The 13,967-nt window shown below is 40.1% G+C and overlaps 2 protein-coding genes across 3 annotated transcripts in view; one reads left to right on the top strand and one right to left on the bottom strand.

Moving 5' to 3' along the window:
- Positions 1-244: 244 nt before the first annotated feature.
- LOC100645588 lies at positions 245-4,660 on the bottom strand. The gene is made up of 5 exons (XM_048414665.1): positions 2,639-4,660; positions 1,094-2,553; positions 836-968; positions 589-764; positions 245-503 (listed from the first exon to the last, which is right to left on the bottom strand). The coding sequence occupies exons 1-5, from the start codon at positions 2,883-2,885 to the stop codon at positions 432-434; spliced, it is 2,088 nt and encodes a 695-aa protein (XP_048270622.1). The 5' UTR covers positions 2,886-4,660; the 3' UTR covers positions 245-431.
- A 535-nt stretch (positions 4,661-5,195) lies between these two features.
- The window catches only part of LOC100649165 (rho GTPase-activating protein 20), a 182,380-nt gene continuing 173,608 nt past the window's right edge, over positions 5,196-13,967 (top strand). For both annotated transcript variants that reach the window (XM_020868544.2, XM_020868543.2), the window contains exon 1: positions 5,196-6,393. In XM_020868544.2, the coding sequence (XP_020724203.2) occupies positions 6,202-6,393 (192 nt within the window). In that variant the 5' untranslated portion in view covers positions 5,196-6,201. The remainder of the gene's footprint in view (positions 6,394-13,967) is intronic.

Below are 13,967 nucleotides of genomic sequence, written 5' to 3'. Positions count from 1 at the left end.
ATTTTATGCAAACAGTGAAATACCACATAAAATTGAACTACATATTTCATAAATCCTATTTAACATACAAATTATTTATTGAAATCTTAGATAAGTAGGTATTAAGTTCCATTGCTGACCTTATATGGCTCTTATAGCACTTCCCACAAAATGTTATAGTTCACGACAATTTTATCATTTTATTTATAATAGAAAAGTTTGCTTTATACTTTACACAAGTTTAATGAATTAAAAAGAAGCGTATCCCACATTTTCCATTTATTTGTAATTTTAAATTTATGTCGCCTACGAACTGCACGAACAACTTTTGTGCCATCTACTTGCTATATTCGTAAACAAGTACGAATTCTATTAGCAATCGGTAAATATTCGCAATTTTTTGATACAAAATGTATGTAAGTGAATAAAATGATTAATTTTATTTATTTAATTTATACGATTTCATTTTTTAGAAAACTTTCCAAACGTCGTTTTGTTTCATTTTCTCCTACATTTTGTCGTATCTGAAAAAAATAAGCTTAGTAATTTATCATTCTTCGATATTATTATTTTTTTGTTATATGTAAAGGAATATATTTAAATACTAACTTTTGCAAGCAAAGGGCCAGTCAACTTATCCGGAACTACAATGTTATCCTCTATTTCTTCTTCATCTGTGGTATTCCAGTTTGAAAATACTGTACCTTGTGTCAAGACTTTAATGCTATTGCGCGAAAGGACTGGAGCAATTAGTGCAGCAAGAGGCACGCTCTCATCAATTAGACCTACATAAAAATCGAGAAATAAATTATAGATGTCACAATATTCTACGATATTAATTTAAACCGGATAAGACCTTGATTATTAATTCTCTTGGTCTTGAGAGAGGCACACATCTGTCCTACTAAGATTCTCTGAGTGTTCGTCATTCTTCGCAATATTACATGATTTGCGTCTAAATGGCCAAGATCCTGGGCACTCTTCCAAGACTGCAACCACATGGAATAGGAAAAATATTTGTTATCAGATCTCTTCCTTTTGAATATTTCAGAGTTCGAAATGCCGTTGCAATCATTTTTTCTCTCTTTGCCTTTTTTCTCTACGGAGACCTTACTTTGGAATTCGAAGTACGTTTGGCGAGAACATTTCCTGAAACTCTCGGTTGGTCGGCCGCTTTTATCTTCGATGTTTTCCTCAGGCTGTTTCCACACTTTGTCTCCGAGAGTTGCATAATATTATCTTCTTTCGACTTGTTATGTGCGAACGCATCTTTGCTGCAATCTTTACACTTATTCCAGTTAGGATAATTTTTCAGGTTTGTTATGTTCGCACCTCTTTTCTTTCCAATTTTTCCTCTATTTGGATTCGAAGATGTCGTACCGGTATTTCTACTTGGTTCGCATTTCTTTTTTGTATTATCGAGAAAAATGTTATTTCGTATCTCGGTAATCAGAGCATCCAGAGATGGAAGCGACGGCATTTCTAGAGTCAACGCGATTATCTCCTTTTCTAGAATTCCTTCGAATCGAAGATCTATCTCATTCGCCATTGTTGCTACTGAAACTACGAAACTTTCTGGGGACGAGACCAACGATTGACCCAACAGATATTGTATAAAATTTTGTATTTCTGGACGTGATAACATCTTATTTATCTCTCCCATATCTCTCGCAGTATCGATTATTTTCATTGATTTTTCAGGATTCACACGTTCAAGAACCCCAAACACCGTCTGCACCAACGCTTGCAGCTGATAATTCACAAGAATCGGTACGATTTGATATTCTTTGTTTCTAAGTTCGATGCATTTAACAGGTGCGTTCAGATAAATACATTTTCTATATTTTTTAGTTGTCATCTCTGGATTTAATGTGGCTGAGACGAGAGAATTCGCTGATTGTCGACTGCCAAACATGCTGTGAAAAGGAGATTTGGTGCTAGAAGTTTTCGAAGATGCTTCTTTCATCGCTCTGATACTAGATTTTATAGCAATAAGATCTTTAGGCATGGCATCGTGATTCTTTTTCCGTCTCGGCTTTAACATAGTAATTTCACGATTGATTTTAAACGATGATCCAATCGGAGATCTTCTCGAGGGACTGTACGATTTCGCAATCCAATTTCTAGTCGATAAATTCGTGGTTGTTCTACTGGAAAGATCGTCATCGTCATCGAGACGAAAAGACAAACTATTCTCATCCAATTTGTTCAATTCTGTATTAGGTCCAGCGTGTCTTCTCCTGACTATACCTTCGGCAAGAGCTTGTTTAATCCGCAGCTCATGCGAGGCTCCAAGTAAAGAGTAGACGTGAGGTGAAATCGCGGGCATCTTATCAATGCCCTGTAACATTATTCTCTGCGTGTGTTTAGCATTGGACGATAAAGCTCTCTCAAAATCAGCGTCGTTCTTCATATATTGTTTATATTTCTCCTCGAACTCGTAAATCGCCTGATCATCTAAAATCTTCTTTCGTGGATCTTCGTGCAGCTTCGTGTCTGATGAGATTACTTGAGTATCCACCACGTAACAGGGTATGACGTTGTTCCATGCGCCAGAAAAGTGTTTGTTCTTAGCTTCAAAGATTCAGAAATAGACAAGTAAGTAAGATTCATAAATACTTGTTCTTAGCTTTAAGGATACAAATTCACAGAATTATACCTTTTTCCATTAAAGGTGTAACAGGTCTGATGGTGGTGTCGTCGTTGCCTTTCCACTTAGTACTGTGAGCGGAAAGTAGATGGAGACAAAGAATTTTATCAGGATCTACCTCGCCTCTGGTGAATACTATCGAACGGACGAACTCGTAGGAATCTTTCGATGCCTGCTCCTGTTCTATCGTCTGGCCACCTTTTTTTATGGCGCCCGTGCAATGGTAGCAAAAGCCGGGATTATGAGTTTCGTACATGCGCACATTAATAGCCTGCGCGTCAATTACTGTGCTCGCAATTAGATCGGAAGATCAAATGATGAACCGCGTATCCGCTGATCGTACTTGTCGCGTAATTGTCAGAATACACGTTGCTGATCTTTAATCTAGAGAAATCTAATCTCTAGTCGAATAGTAAAACGTTGCAATCGAAATCCTGCAATTAACGTTATTTCAAGCACTGTATAGACTCACGAAAGTATTCGAACACTTGCATGTTCAGAAATATATTCTGAACATGTGATTTACATGATGACAATTACCATGATGAAATCTGAAACGAATACTTTCGTCAGCTTTAGAGACAGTGTAACGTAAAATCATCTATTAGAAACGAAAATAAAACCGTGCGCATCCTTGGTTAGCGTTTTTATACGCATTTTTCGAGAGATCTTACGTTTGATCCAAAGGAGGGCTGCCGTGTTTCCAGGTTCTTGTGACGCGATCGAAACCGATGCCTCGCAGTTTCTATCATTCTCAAATCCGACTTCTCCACCTTCTCAAGTTTCGCAACTTCTTGCGCCAACCTTTGACGGCTAATCTCGTTCTGCTTAGCAAGCTTGTTTTGCAGCGTTGCATTGGATTTCATGGTCGTCGCGCTTATGATTTTCGTGGTAGTCGAGAAATTTTGTACGTCGGATAAATTGGTGGTAGGGATGCAAGAGAAAAGTCAAGGATGAAACGGTCCTGCTTTCCTTCCGCTTTGCTCGATTGTGCAGAAACGTGAATGTAAACGCGCTTCACTTCATATTGGATAATTCTTCTATTTAGTCGTTCATGAGATTTCCCCTGACTTTCGACCAATTAGGCTTGCAATTCTAATAATAAGATTAATCGAGATAACGATACTTTTTATTTTTATACTTGGTCTTGGGAATTACTTCTTAAGCACCAGAGACACAGAAATCATCGTTACTATGCGTGATCTTTGCTTCAGATTGAATTCATTGCACGCTAGCGTATAATTTATACATTTAAAGAGACGATAATATACCGGGGGTCTAAATATTTAGTTAATTGCGAATCAGCCTATTACGTAACGCATTAGAACGGTTGGCACGACTAAACTTACACAGAAATGAGCTTCCTTATAGGCTTTTGTTATTTATAGGCTAAAGAATTTATTTACCACGAACAAGAATATATAGCAATGGCGACTGTGCACCGTTCGAGCTACTACGATCGCAACAAGCGTAAATACGCTTTAATCGTGCCAATTGTAATCGATTGCTTTTCTTTGATTTCTCTCGTCAATGACAATCGTGCACATCGCCGAGTATTCCGATCTTTAATATCATCGAGCATCCAAGTACGTCACAATAGCAATGGCATCCGTGTATTCGAAAATTATTCTTTAGTCCTACGTCCTATAACAGACGTACGTCAATTCCTACAGATCGTCGAATTCGATTTGTCCTCGAGCGTGTTGATCGATCGCTTCATAAATACTACAGGGTACGAGTTTCGTAATCGATATGCGCATTATCGATTGTTACATCGGCCTTCAAGAATTACTGACTTTCGAAAATTTCATTGCTCGTATCTTCGAAGATACGATAAACTAATTAAGAGAAAATATGTCGACTGGAATTTGGGATTTCATTAAACAAAAATTATCTTTCATATGCGCAAGCTGTATCAAAACTCGTATAATCCAATATCTACGGATGTCAAATATACAATTACGTACAAAACATTTAAATCGAAGTACATACCGAGCTCTTTTGCACAATTAAATTATTAGTATTAATGAAATTCTATGTCATATGCTACAAGTTATTAGTATTTCAGTAGTATTTTTCTAGTATGAGAATAACAAGTTCGATAATAATGTACAAAATGTAATGTAAAAAAGTTCTATAACCTATTATTAATTGGTATATTGATTATAATATCTAAAACATATAGCAAATATTCATTTAGGCTATATCTCTTCAATTATATTCATAACAATATCAATTTCCATAATCATTTGATTTTAATTCAGTAATCCGTTATTTCATTTCAATGTACTAATCGATAATAAGAATCTCAATTCTTTTACGTTTCTATCGATTAGAAAACTTCGATATATGAATAATATAGAAAAGGAATTTGAAAATGCAAAACAACGACATCGTCGATTGGCTGATAAAAAATGTCCTGTAATTGGTGGAGTGCCTCTAATATGGTAGCTTTGATTGGTCTAACGGTTGGTTAGATTGGTTGAGATTGATCGCGCGCGCATCGGTTACATCAGTGTTCGATCGTGGAGCGTGCGCGCGGGTTACTGGTTTTGAAATGCGTTTTGTTTACGCGGATTTGTTCAGTAGGGTAGAAGCGAAGACACGACGAGAGTGACGAGAAGGCACGACGGTTAGGAAGGCCGGCAGTGTGACGGGCCGCGTGGTAGGAGGTTGCTGCGATTCAATTTCAGTCGAAGCGCGCCAGGCAGACCGAGCGCCAGCAAGAACCGGCTGCTCTCTTTTCCGCACCTCGTGCTTTGCTTTTCGAATACCATCGAATCTCCTGGTGCACGCGCGCACCATACTGTGTCTCTCTTCGTCTCGTTCCACCACGGTGTATATACGTATGTGAGCCTAGGATGCATGTGTGTACGTAGTCAGTATGAGAGATGTTGGGTAGTAAACGTAAAGGTGTGTGTGCACGCGACTGAAAGCGGCCCTCCAGCATCCGAGCAAGTGTTTACGTCGTGCGTGTAATCCACTACGGACAACCGTTGGTCTAAAACCAGTATAACCCTTGTGCGTTTTTGAACGCGTTCGAAAAAACCGATACGTCAACGACCCATTTTCATTTGGAAGAGTGACGAGACTCCCGGGAGTGATCTTTGGCTTCGATCGAATCATATCGAATCGAGTTGAATCGAATTGAACGTCGCAGTTGATCAAATCGAATCCGCGAAGTCCGTTAACAACAACTGTTCGAACAGAACGAGCGTTCGTGTTGACGATTTCACATGGACGACGCGTGTGCAAAATATCTTTGAAAATAAACAGGTAAACGGTGGATTGACTCGTTAGTGTTTATGACTCGCGAAGGATGCGTTTGTTGACGCTGGGAGGAGACACGGTAAACGAAATTTTTAGTCCAGGGACATGGACGATCGAAAGATTCCTACGTATTGTACGCGCAATTCTCGATCGTATACTATAGTAAAGAGTTTTGATGACTCGCAGATAGACTTTCGTCGAGTTTTGATCGTGTAATCTGTGCGGCCACGTGACACACGAGATGCGACCGTTTGCCTCCATGAGAACACGGGGATAAGGAAGGAGGATACACGTTTCTCAGGATGGAATTCGGAGGCTACAAAGGTACCGGTCCCCGTGTTAGGGTGCGACGACGCGCGGAATTAGGTAGACGGCTCACCAGGAGGCTATCTCTGGTCGCGAAAATGCCAGCTGCCATTCTTAGCAAAGCGAATCCACCTGAACCAAGGCCAGTCGAGATCACGGCGATTGCGCCTGACAAGACACACCTCACCGTGAGTAAATTCTATTTTAATCTATTTATTTATTTACCGTTAAAAATGAGAGCTCTCGCTAGCGTGCAAAAAGTTGCAGCTGAGTTTATTAAAAGTCAAATCGATCGACTCTACTTTTCGCAAATTCCTCGTGTTTATTGGTTATATGATTAATTTTCAATTCTCAAAAAATAAACGATTTATTTTTATAAGTTTCTCTATCGTAAGAAGATGGTACAAACAAAAGCAATAAATTTTATAATGGAACTTTTCAGAATAGTGTTTGCAACATCGTCGTCTTTTTGATATTTTCAATTTATGAAGTTGATCAATATGGATTCCGGACAACTCGATTAATCATAGTTTAACCGTTATAAGAGAAGAAAGCATAAAATAGATTTCGCCCATAGGTGGCACGAGGAACGAAAAGGCAGATTTTTTTCTCTTATTCGAAATAAAACGATCCCGTCGTTTTAGCTCCGTGATTACGAATTCGAAGTTGAATACGTTGGTCGTTGGTATTTGGTTTGCGAGTCACACGCGTCGATCCATTCGGTGCGATATTTTAGCGAAGAGTTCGTGAACGATCGGATCGATTCGACTGTATCGCGTTGAGACCCGATTGTTTCGAACTGTGTCGCGTATCTCCGCCGTAACATCGTGGAAAAGCTCGAACCTATATTCGAGCAACGCGGATTCCGTGGTAGAAATCGAAACTCTCTGTGTAGCTTAGGGTTTGAACGATTAATGTACCAACACGTACACCATGCACCAACTACAAGGTGGCGTACATTCTATACAGGAGTAAAAGGCGTTACCTTCGGTATTTAAGCGGTCTATAGAAACGTTGCACGTCATTCTCTCGCGTGTTCGTACACGTTTGCTCTTGCCTCTTTCTCTTTGTGTGTAAATTGTACATACTATTTCGATAACTTTCGTTGCTACGATATACAGTCGGCGAGTAACGTTTATTATAGAACTTAATATATACGATATACAGGACACGCTTAATTATTTCCGGAAGAATTAACGAATGTTTGGATTTTGGTCCGATCGTGTATTTACAACATTCCGATTAACAGAGCCTACAGGCTATAGGAAATAAGATACGACGGTGTAGCGATAAATGGCTGGAATTTTGTTTCGTTAATTGGACATTGTTATCCTCTTTACTTCTTGGAACCGACTTTGTGGAGTAAGTTTTTGGTTCTTTTGTACGATTAAAGTAACGTTATTAGTGAATTTTGCTCTAGCATTATCTATCTAACGTAAATAAATGCGTTATTACGTATTTGTACCTCGTTTACGCTCGATGGTCGGTTAACGATGAATTGCTATATATATGAAGCAGCAACCTTTGATTCACAACCGCTTTTCCCTCCATTCTTCGACGGTCTAGCTCGTAACAAAGATCGGAATCTTTACATGCTTCTTCGAATAATCATTGTTTCCTCTTTTCTATTTTGTATCACGGTTCTCTATCGTATAGGATGAGAAATATTCTCAGCTTCCGAGTAATCTTTAATATATGTATAGTATATGGTTGTTTGCACGTGCGTACGTCGAGCTCGCGAAAAGAAAAGTGAAGGCGTCGTTATATACGTATGCACGATGGCGTTCCTTGAACTCCGCCGACTTCTACACGTAATCGTCGTAAGAAAGAAAGTGCGCAACGTGATCGATAGCAGCACTTTCTACCGGTGAACAAAATGCACTTTGTCCCCGTTCGAACTTTTACGAGCGGTTCACGTTCGCGATGTATCGATCTCGCGATCGATCGCGATATCGGAAGTTGTGTTCGACAGAACGCGTAGGTGGAAACAAATAGGTACGAACCGAGTATCAGTGGTTTCATCTTTTAACGCGTTACACGTACGACACGTAACGTGTCAAAGGCGTGACATTTTCTCGATCACGGAAAATGCGCGTATAAGGTTATCAAATCGAACTCGGACGAATTTCACTATGTTTTATCAAAATTTTCCCTAGGAAATTTCTTTTCGTTTAATACATTTGCTTTACGATGTTCATTTTGGATATTCTAGCCGTTAATGTATTCGCCTTTTTCTTCTACAATTTTTTCTAAATATTTCCCGTTTTGAGATATATTTTTTAAACTTTACAGCGCGCAACTTGAACTCTATTTTTTTTGCTTTCCTACCAATCCTCTCGTAGCTGTAACAAATAATTTTTAGAAACTTTCGCGACACACTTTAGTGATAATTTGCATTTCGGAATAAAATACGATGAAAGATCTACATGTCCTCGTACTTTTGAACGCGGGTGTATCTATATCGTGTATATCTATGTTGCTGACGACATAATGCAGTTCCAACTACCGATTGCTAGAACTAGATACCGATCGTTTAGACCGGAATGATAATTTTTCAATTTTTACCTGGACATACGTCTAGCTGATTGCACAAAGTAGTCGCACGTGCACGCGTAACATGTAGCCACGGTTGCATCGTGCGGATAACTGTTATTTCAAACGAGCTTTCGTGCCGTTTACCTATAAACAGAAAACCCTGATTAAATGCTAATACGGCGTAGACAAGTGTTTTCGCCGTTGATCGAACGATCTCGCGTCTTTAGACGCGTTTCCTGGGATTTACGACGTAATCGTCGGATAATTTGTAGTCCTGATCCCTACGGAAGAAATAACTCTTTCCGTTGTCTCGTTAAACCGTCGACATAACGCTCTCCTCTCTACAATCCTCTTTTCATACATTTACAATCTTTTCATTTTCTTTCTTTTCTTTTTTCGTTTCTCTTTTATCGCCGAAAGATTTACACGTCGTTGCGTTCTTCGCCAAACGAACGTTGCAATTAAATCGTCGTTTTACAATACCATAGCAGGCTCGGCTATTCGATTTCAATGGTCATCGCGTTATATAAGAGGGACGCGATTGCGAGTGTTAGAAAATCTTTCGAAAGAAAAACGACTTTCGTCGACTCGTTCGTCGGTGACAAGAAAAACGTATCGAACCACCGATAAATAATTTTAGCCCCTTCGTGATCTTTTCGCTCGTTCATGGCCTCCATCGCGTATCTTGAAATATCGCTACGTTAGACGGCCGTTGTTTGCGCCGTGCTAGCTGATTACTTTGGGAAATTGTATGGTAATTTATTATATAAATCGAACGAGACCGGGTATAATCGGTCTGGAAACGAGACTGATTGAATCAGCGCCATTTCCCATTATACAGATGTAGATTTTATGCATCGCTTTCTCCGTGCAACTTCGTGCGATTACCTTGTCGAATCAGAAATAATTAACGGCCAAACATCCGGGGATTAGATGACTTTCCACGTTAGTCAGGGTAGAAACTCGTGTCCGTTATTTTATTACACGTGAGAATGATTTTTGTTGGATCGTAAACTCTAAGAGCTTTCGGAGCGCGATTCTAGTACAAATAGAAGGACCTTTAACAACGTCTTAATAGAAATTTTACGATTCTGTCACATTTTTCTTAAATTCTTTTTAACAGTAGCGATTAACGATTCTATGGAATTTGATGCAAAGAAAACGAGGATAGTCGAGAAGATTTTTGGAAAAATCGTCGTAAGACGGGACGATGAATCGAATAAATCGCTTTGTAAGATTTCGCTGCGTTCGAACCGTAATATCTCTTAGAAAGTTTCTTTCTTTTTACGTTTATATAGAAAAAAAAAGCAAAGGAAAGTTTCATAACAATTTAACTACGTGACTAGAAAATGCACCAATATATTTACTCGGCCAGCGAATGAAACGCTATTAAAGCAAGACCTTGAATTCTCCGCCTTAACAACTTCTTTCAAACATTGTCGACTATAATCCCGCTCCAATTATACTTCGTAAGATGAACCGGTCTATAAACGAAAGTAAAGTACTTCGTACATACGATCGAGCTTCGAACGAGTCACTTTCTTCGACCAATTACAGTTACTACGCCATAAAATGTCTCATGACACCGAATTTATGGCCAATGGTATGTACACCGGTCACCGGTGGCATCACGAACCTCGTTTAGCTCGATCGACACGTGAGCACCCGTTTAAAGGTCACTGACACTTGGTGTAGCGCGAAATTCACTTTCGACTTCGAAGATCGAGGGACCAAGGCGACGATCGATCCCGGCGCTGACGAAACCAACGCGGTTCTTCTAATGAAACGGAGAAAGTGGCGCTCGAATTGGCCGCATATCCTCGCGTTTAACATAGAACGCGTTGAAAATAGCCAGCGCGCGATCGTTCGTGGTCGATTCCTGTTAATTACGCGCCTTCTCGTTTATCAAGTCCCGCGTTCTAACAGCCACGAATAGGAAATAGATGAAAGTACTTTTGCTTTATCTCGTCGGTATATCGCTTTGATTGCCCTTGTCCATAACATTTTTACCATGGATAGTATCAATCATGGTGACTAATCCAACGTTGCTTGCGTTCGATCGGATCGTAATTTCTATCGCGAGAAAATGTTAATTTTGTTTCGCGTAGAATAGAACTCAATTTGCTGGAATTTATCAGTGGAGAAACGATTGATATAATAGGGATTCGTTAATTCTCTTCGCCAAGATTTCTCGGATAAGCGGATTTAATTAGTAGGCGTTCGTTCGATCGAGCATTACGTAATTAAAATTTCGTGGCGATAAACCAAGTTTTACCGTATTGTAGACTCGATGGCGAGAGTAGTGGATCGCATTTTCTTTTCTAAGCGAAACTAGTTGGGAAATTCGGTTCGGCCGAAAGACTTTAGTGCTTGAGTAACTTCCGCACCGCGTGTAACTTGCACGAAGTAAAAGTCGAAGAAAACGACATTTACATTATCGTGGTTCCGCGAATTCGAGGATTTTCCGAATAAGAGGCTGGTTTAACCCGTAACCACAGGCGTGGAAGTGTCGTTACGTTTAGCACGGATGCGTGGCCACAAATATGTATCATCGTGTCAATGTATCAGCTGGCGTTCCACGAATATTTCTCACGACCTAAAAAATTCCAATTCTAAACATTGACATACCGCTTTACGCGTGATCCAATTGACCCGTAAATGACGAATCTACCGAATGAACCAAAGTATTCTCGAATTAGATTCCAATCGCTATAAATCTCGTTTGATCAACCATTTATCCCGTCGTTGAATCGATTCCATTTAGCCGCTCTCGATTCCATCCTCGTCCAACACCTATCAATTATTATCGCGGTGAATGCACAACAGATTTCCTTTGCCGTGCACGCACGTCTTGTTCTCATTGTAGGCTATAGTATGAGTCAACGTCAGTCAGAGACAAAGAACACCGGCGCTGAGTATCGTTTTGCTACGGTAGAAACGTCTGTTGTTTCTGGCGTTGAATGCAATTTCCGGTATTCCCATTGAACCTGGTCTATTTTCATAGACTGCTCTGGTTTAATCTGTGCAGAGAACATATTTTCTTTTATTTATTTGGATGAATTTTACGATCAATTCTCGTCGACAATTGTAAGTAAATTTTTCTGACGTGCTACTATGTCGTGTTTAATAAATGTAAATCGTGTGTTTGGTTCTAGTTGAATCTAGCGAGAACGCGATATTAACGCGAATAACGCAACGAGGATTTAGGTGAAAATACACGGTGCGGCAAATAAGTAGGCGACCGAGACAAATAAAATCGATTAGCGCGTAGATATGCGATAGGTTTAACTAAACTCTGGAAAGATATTTAAATTAGGCCACGCTCTTTCCTATTTCCGTTTTACCTGCTGCGTTTTACTTTCTCTGATATACGCTTGTCATGCGGTTTGATTTGCGTATGTAACCGAGAATTCCGAAAGTTGCACATCTGCAGCTGATTGTTGCGAACGTCGGAGGCTAGCGATCGCAGTGTCGTAATTAAGCGGACTCGAGTGGATTCATTCGTGAGATTGCGAATTTTAGATCTCATTCTGCTCTGATTGTCAGAGTCACGCAGCCGTACACTCGCTAATAATGTGACAGTCGGAACGCAGCCACGATAAACAGTCCAGTATTTTATCACGCTTGACCGCGACAAAGAACAGAGAACGCTCGTATCTGCTTGAAAAAATAATTTCAGAACGATGATCTGTCGTTAAGATTAAGAAAGCGAACGACGTCTGTCCATGCGCTTTTTAATATTCTTTGCCTCTTTGCGATTCAAGTTACATCGAACGTCTCATTATGACTAATTTATATCCGATAAGTTCGATTCAAAGGCTATTCGTAATTGAATAAATAAAACATCGACGCGAAAGAATCAATTTTACGTATTAAGAGCGAGAGAAATGAAATACGACCGCAGACGGATAATTCTGGTCGATCGTATCGCGTCTGGCAAATTCGGATATTTCTAAAACTAGACCCAACACCGTTTATCTAGTCGTCGTTTCACTCTAGAGTTTCTATCTGTGTTTTCCAGACTAAAACGCCTCACAGGTATCGGAAAGCTGAAAAAGTACCAAAGTTACACAAATTGGGATAAACAGCGTCGATAAGAGCGTCGTTAAGGATTAGTGGAACCTACCGAAATTCTTGAACGCGACAGCAACTCTAAGAAAAACGCTGTAAAAATTCTCGCTTGTATTTCCAAGGATTTGCAGCGAAACGTTTACGAGAGTCAATAAAGCCGGTACCTTTTAACGTTTAATAGCTTTTAGGGTTCCATTCTCGCGTCTATTCTCTCGCATAGCGATATATCTTTGCACTTTAAGATGTTTTCCCATCTATCGTTCCGAAACCTATTTCGTTTCCGACACGATAATAATCTTTGGCCGTTGTTCGATATTTTAAGCCGTGGTCGAGTTAGAATCGCATAGAATAATTACGTAGACGGATTAACGAAGGAAAGTTCGAGCTGCTTTCCGCCTTGGTCGAGTAAAAAGTCAGCGGAGCCAGTGACTTGCGTCGTTGATAAGTTGGTATGCGTAACGCGCGAGACAGATAAAATAGCAGCGCGTTAAAGCGCGATGCTCACGTGCAGTCGCCGAGGAGAAAAGTAGGTTGCATGTGACGAGCAGCCGGGCCGATTCGAGAGAACACTCGTCTGAATGAACTGAAAACCGCTGGATGCCGCGTCTACGGAATTTTCAGGAAGTGATTCACGTTTCCGAAGCCCGCGGAGAGCTTTCACTGGTGGCCACTTACGTCACCTTCGAGCGAAATGACGAGCACGTTACCGATCGAAATTATTGCCAACGCGACCGCGCTAAATGCGTTCCATCGAATAATCACGAGTCGACGAATTCCATCGCGTTGTACAATTGCTTTTTCGAAGTATCGACCAGATATTAGCTTGGTTTCTTAATTACAGATCGGTAGCCTCTGAGATCATTCGCTAGCTCCACGTACTTATTACGTTAGCGTGCTGTACAGAAATTGACGTAATACGAATATCAGTATCGAATCGAAGTCTAATTATTATCATTCGTCAGGCGATACACGTATACTTGTTTAGCTAAATCGTTCGCTATGGAAGATATTCGAACGTTGCAGTTTTCAACATTCCCCGCTGAATCGCGTTAATGAAATAGAAATTTATTCGTCTGAAAGACGACTAGTCTGTAATTAAGGGTCAAAGTTCCTACACGGTGAGTGGAAAAACTCCTATGAACACGTTTTTCAGCGT

The sequence above is a fragment of the Bombus terrestris genome, chromosome 3, assembly GCF_910591885.1.
Source record: "Bombus terrestris chromosome 3, iyBomTerr1.2, whole genome shotgun sequence".
NCBI classification, from domain to species: Eukaryota; Metazoa; Arthropoda; class Insecta; order Hymenoptera; family Apidae; genus Bombus; species Bombus terrestris.
Note: the sequence above shows the minus strand (reverse complement) of the source record. Positions and strands in the feature narration are given on the sequence as shown.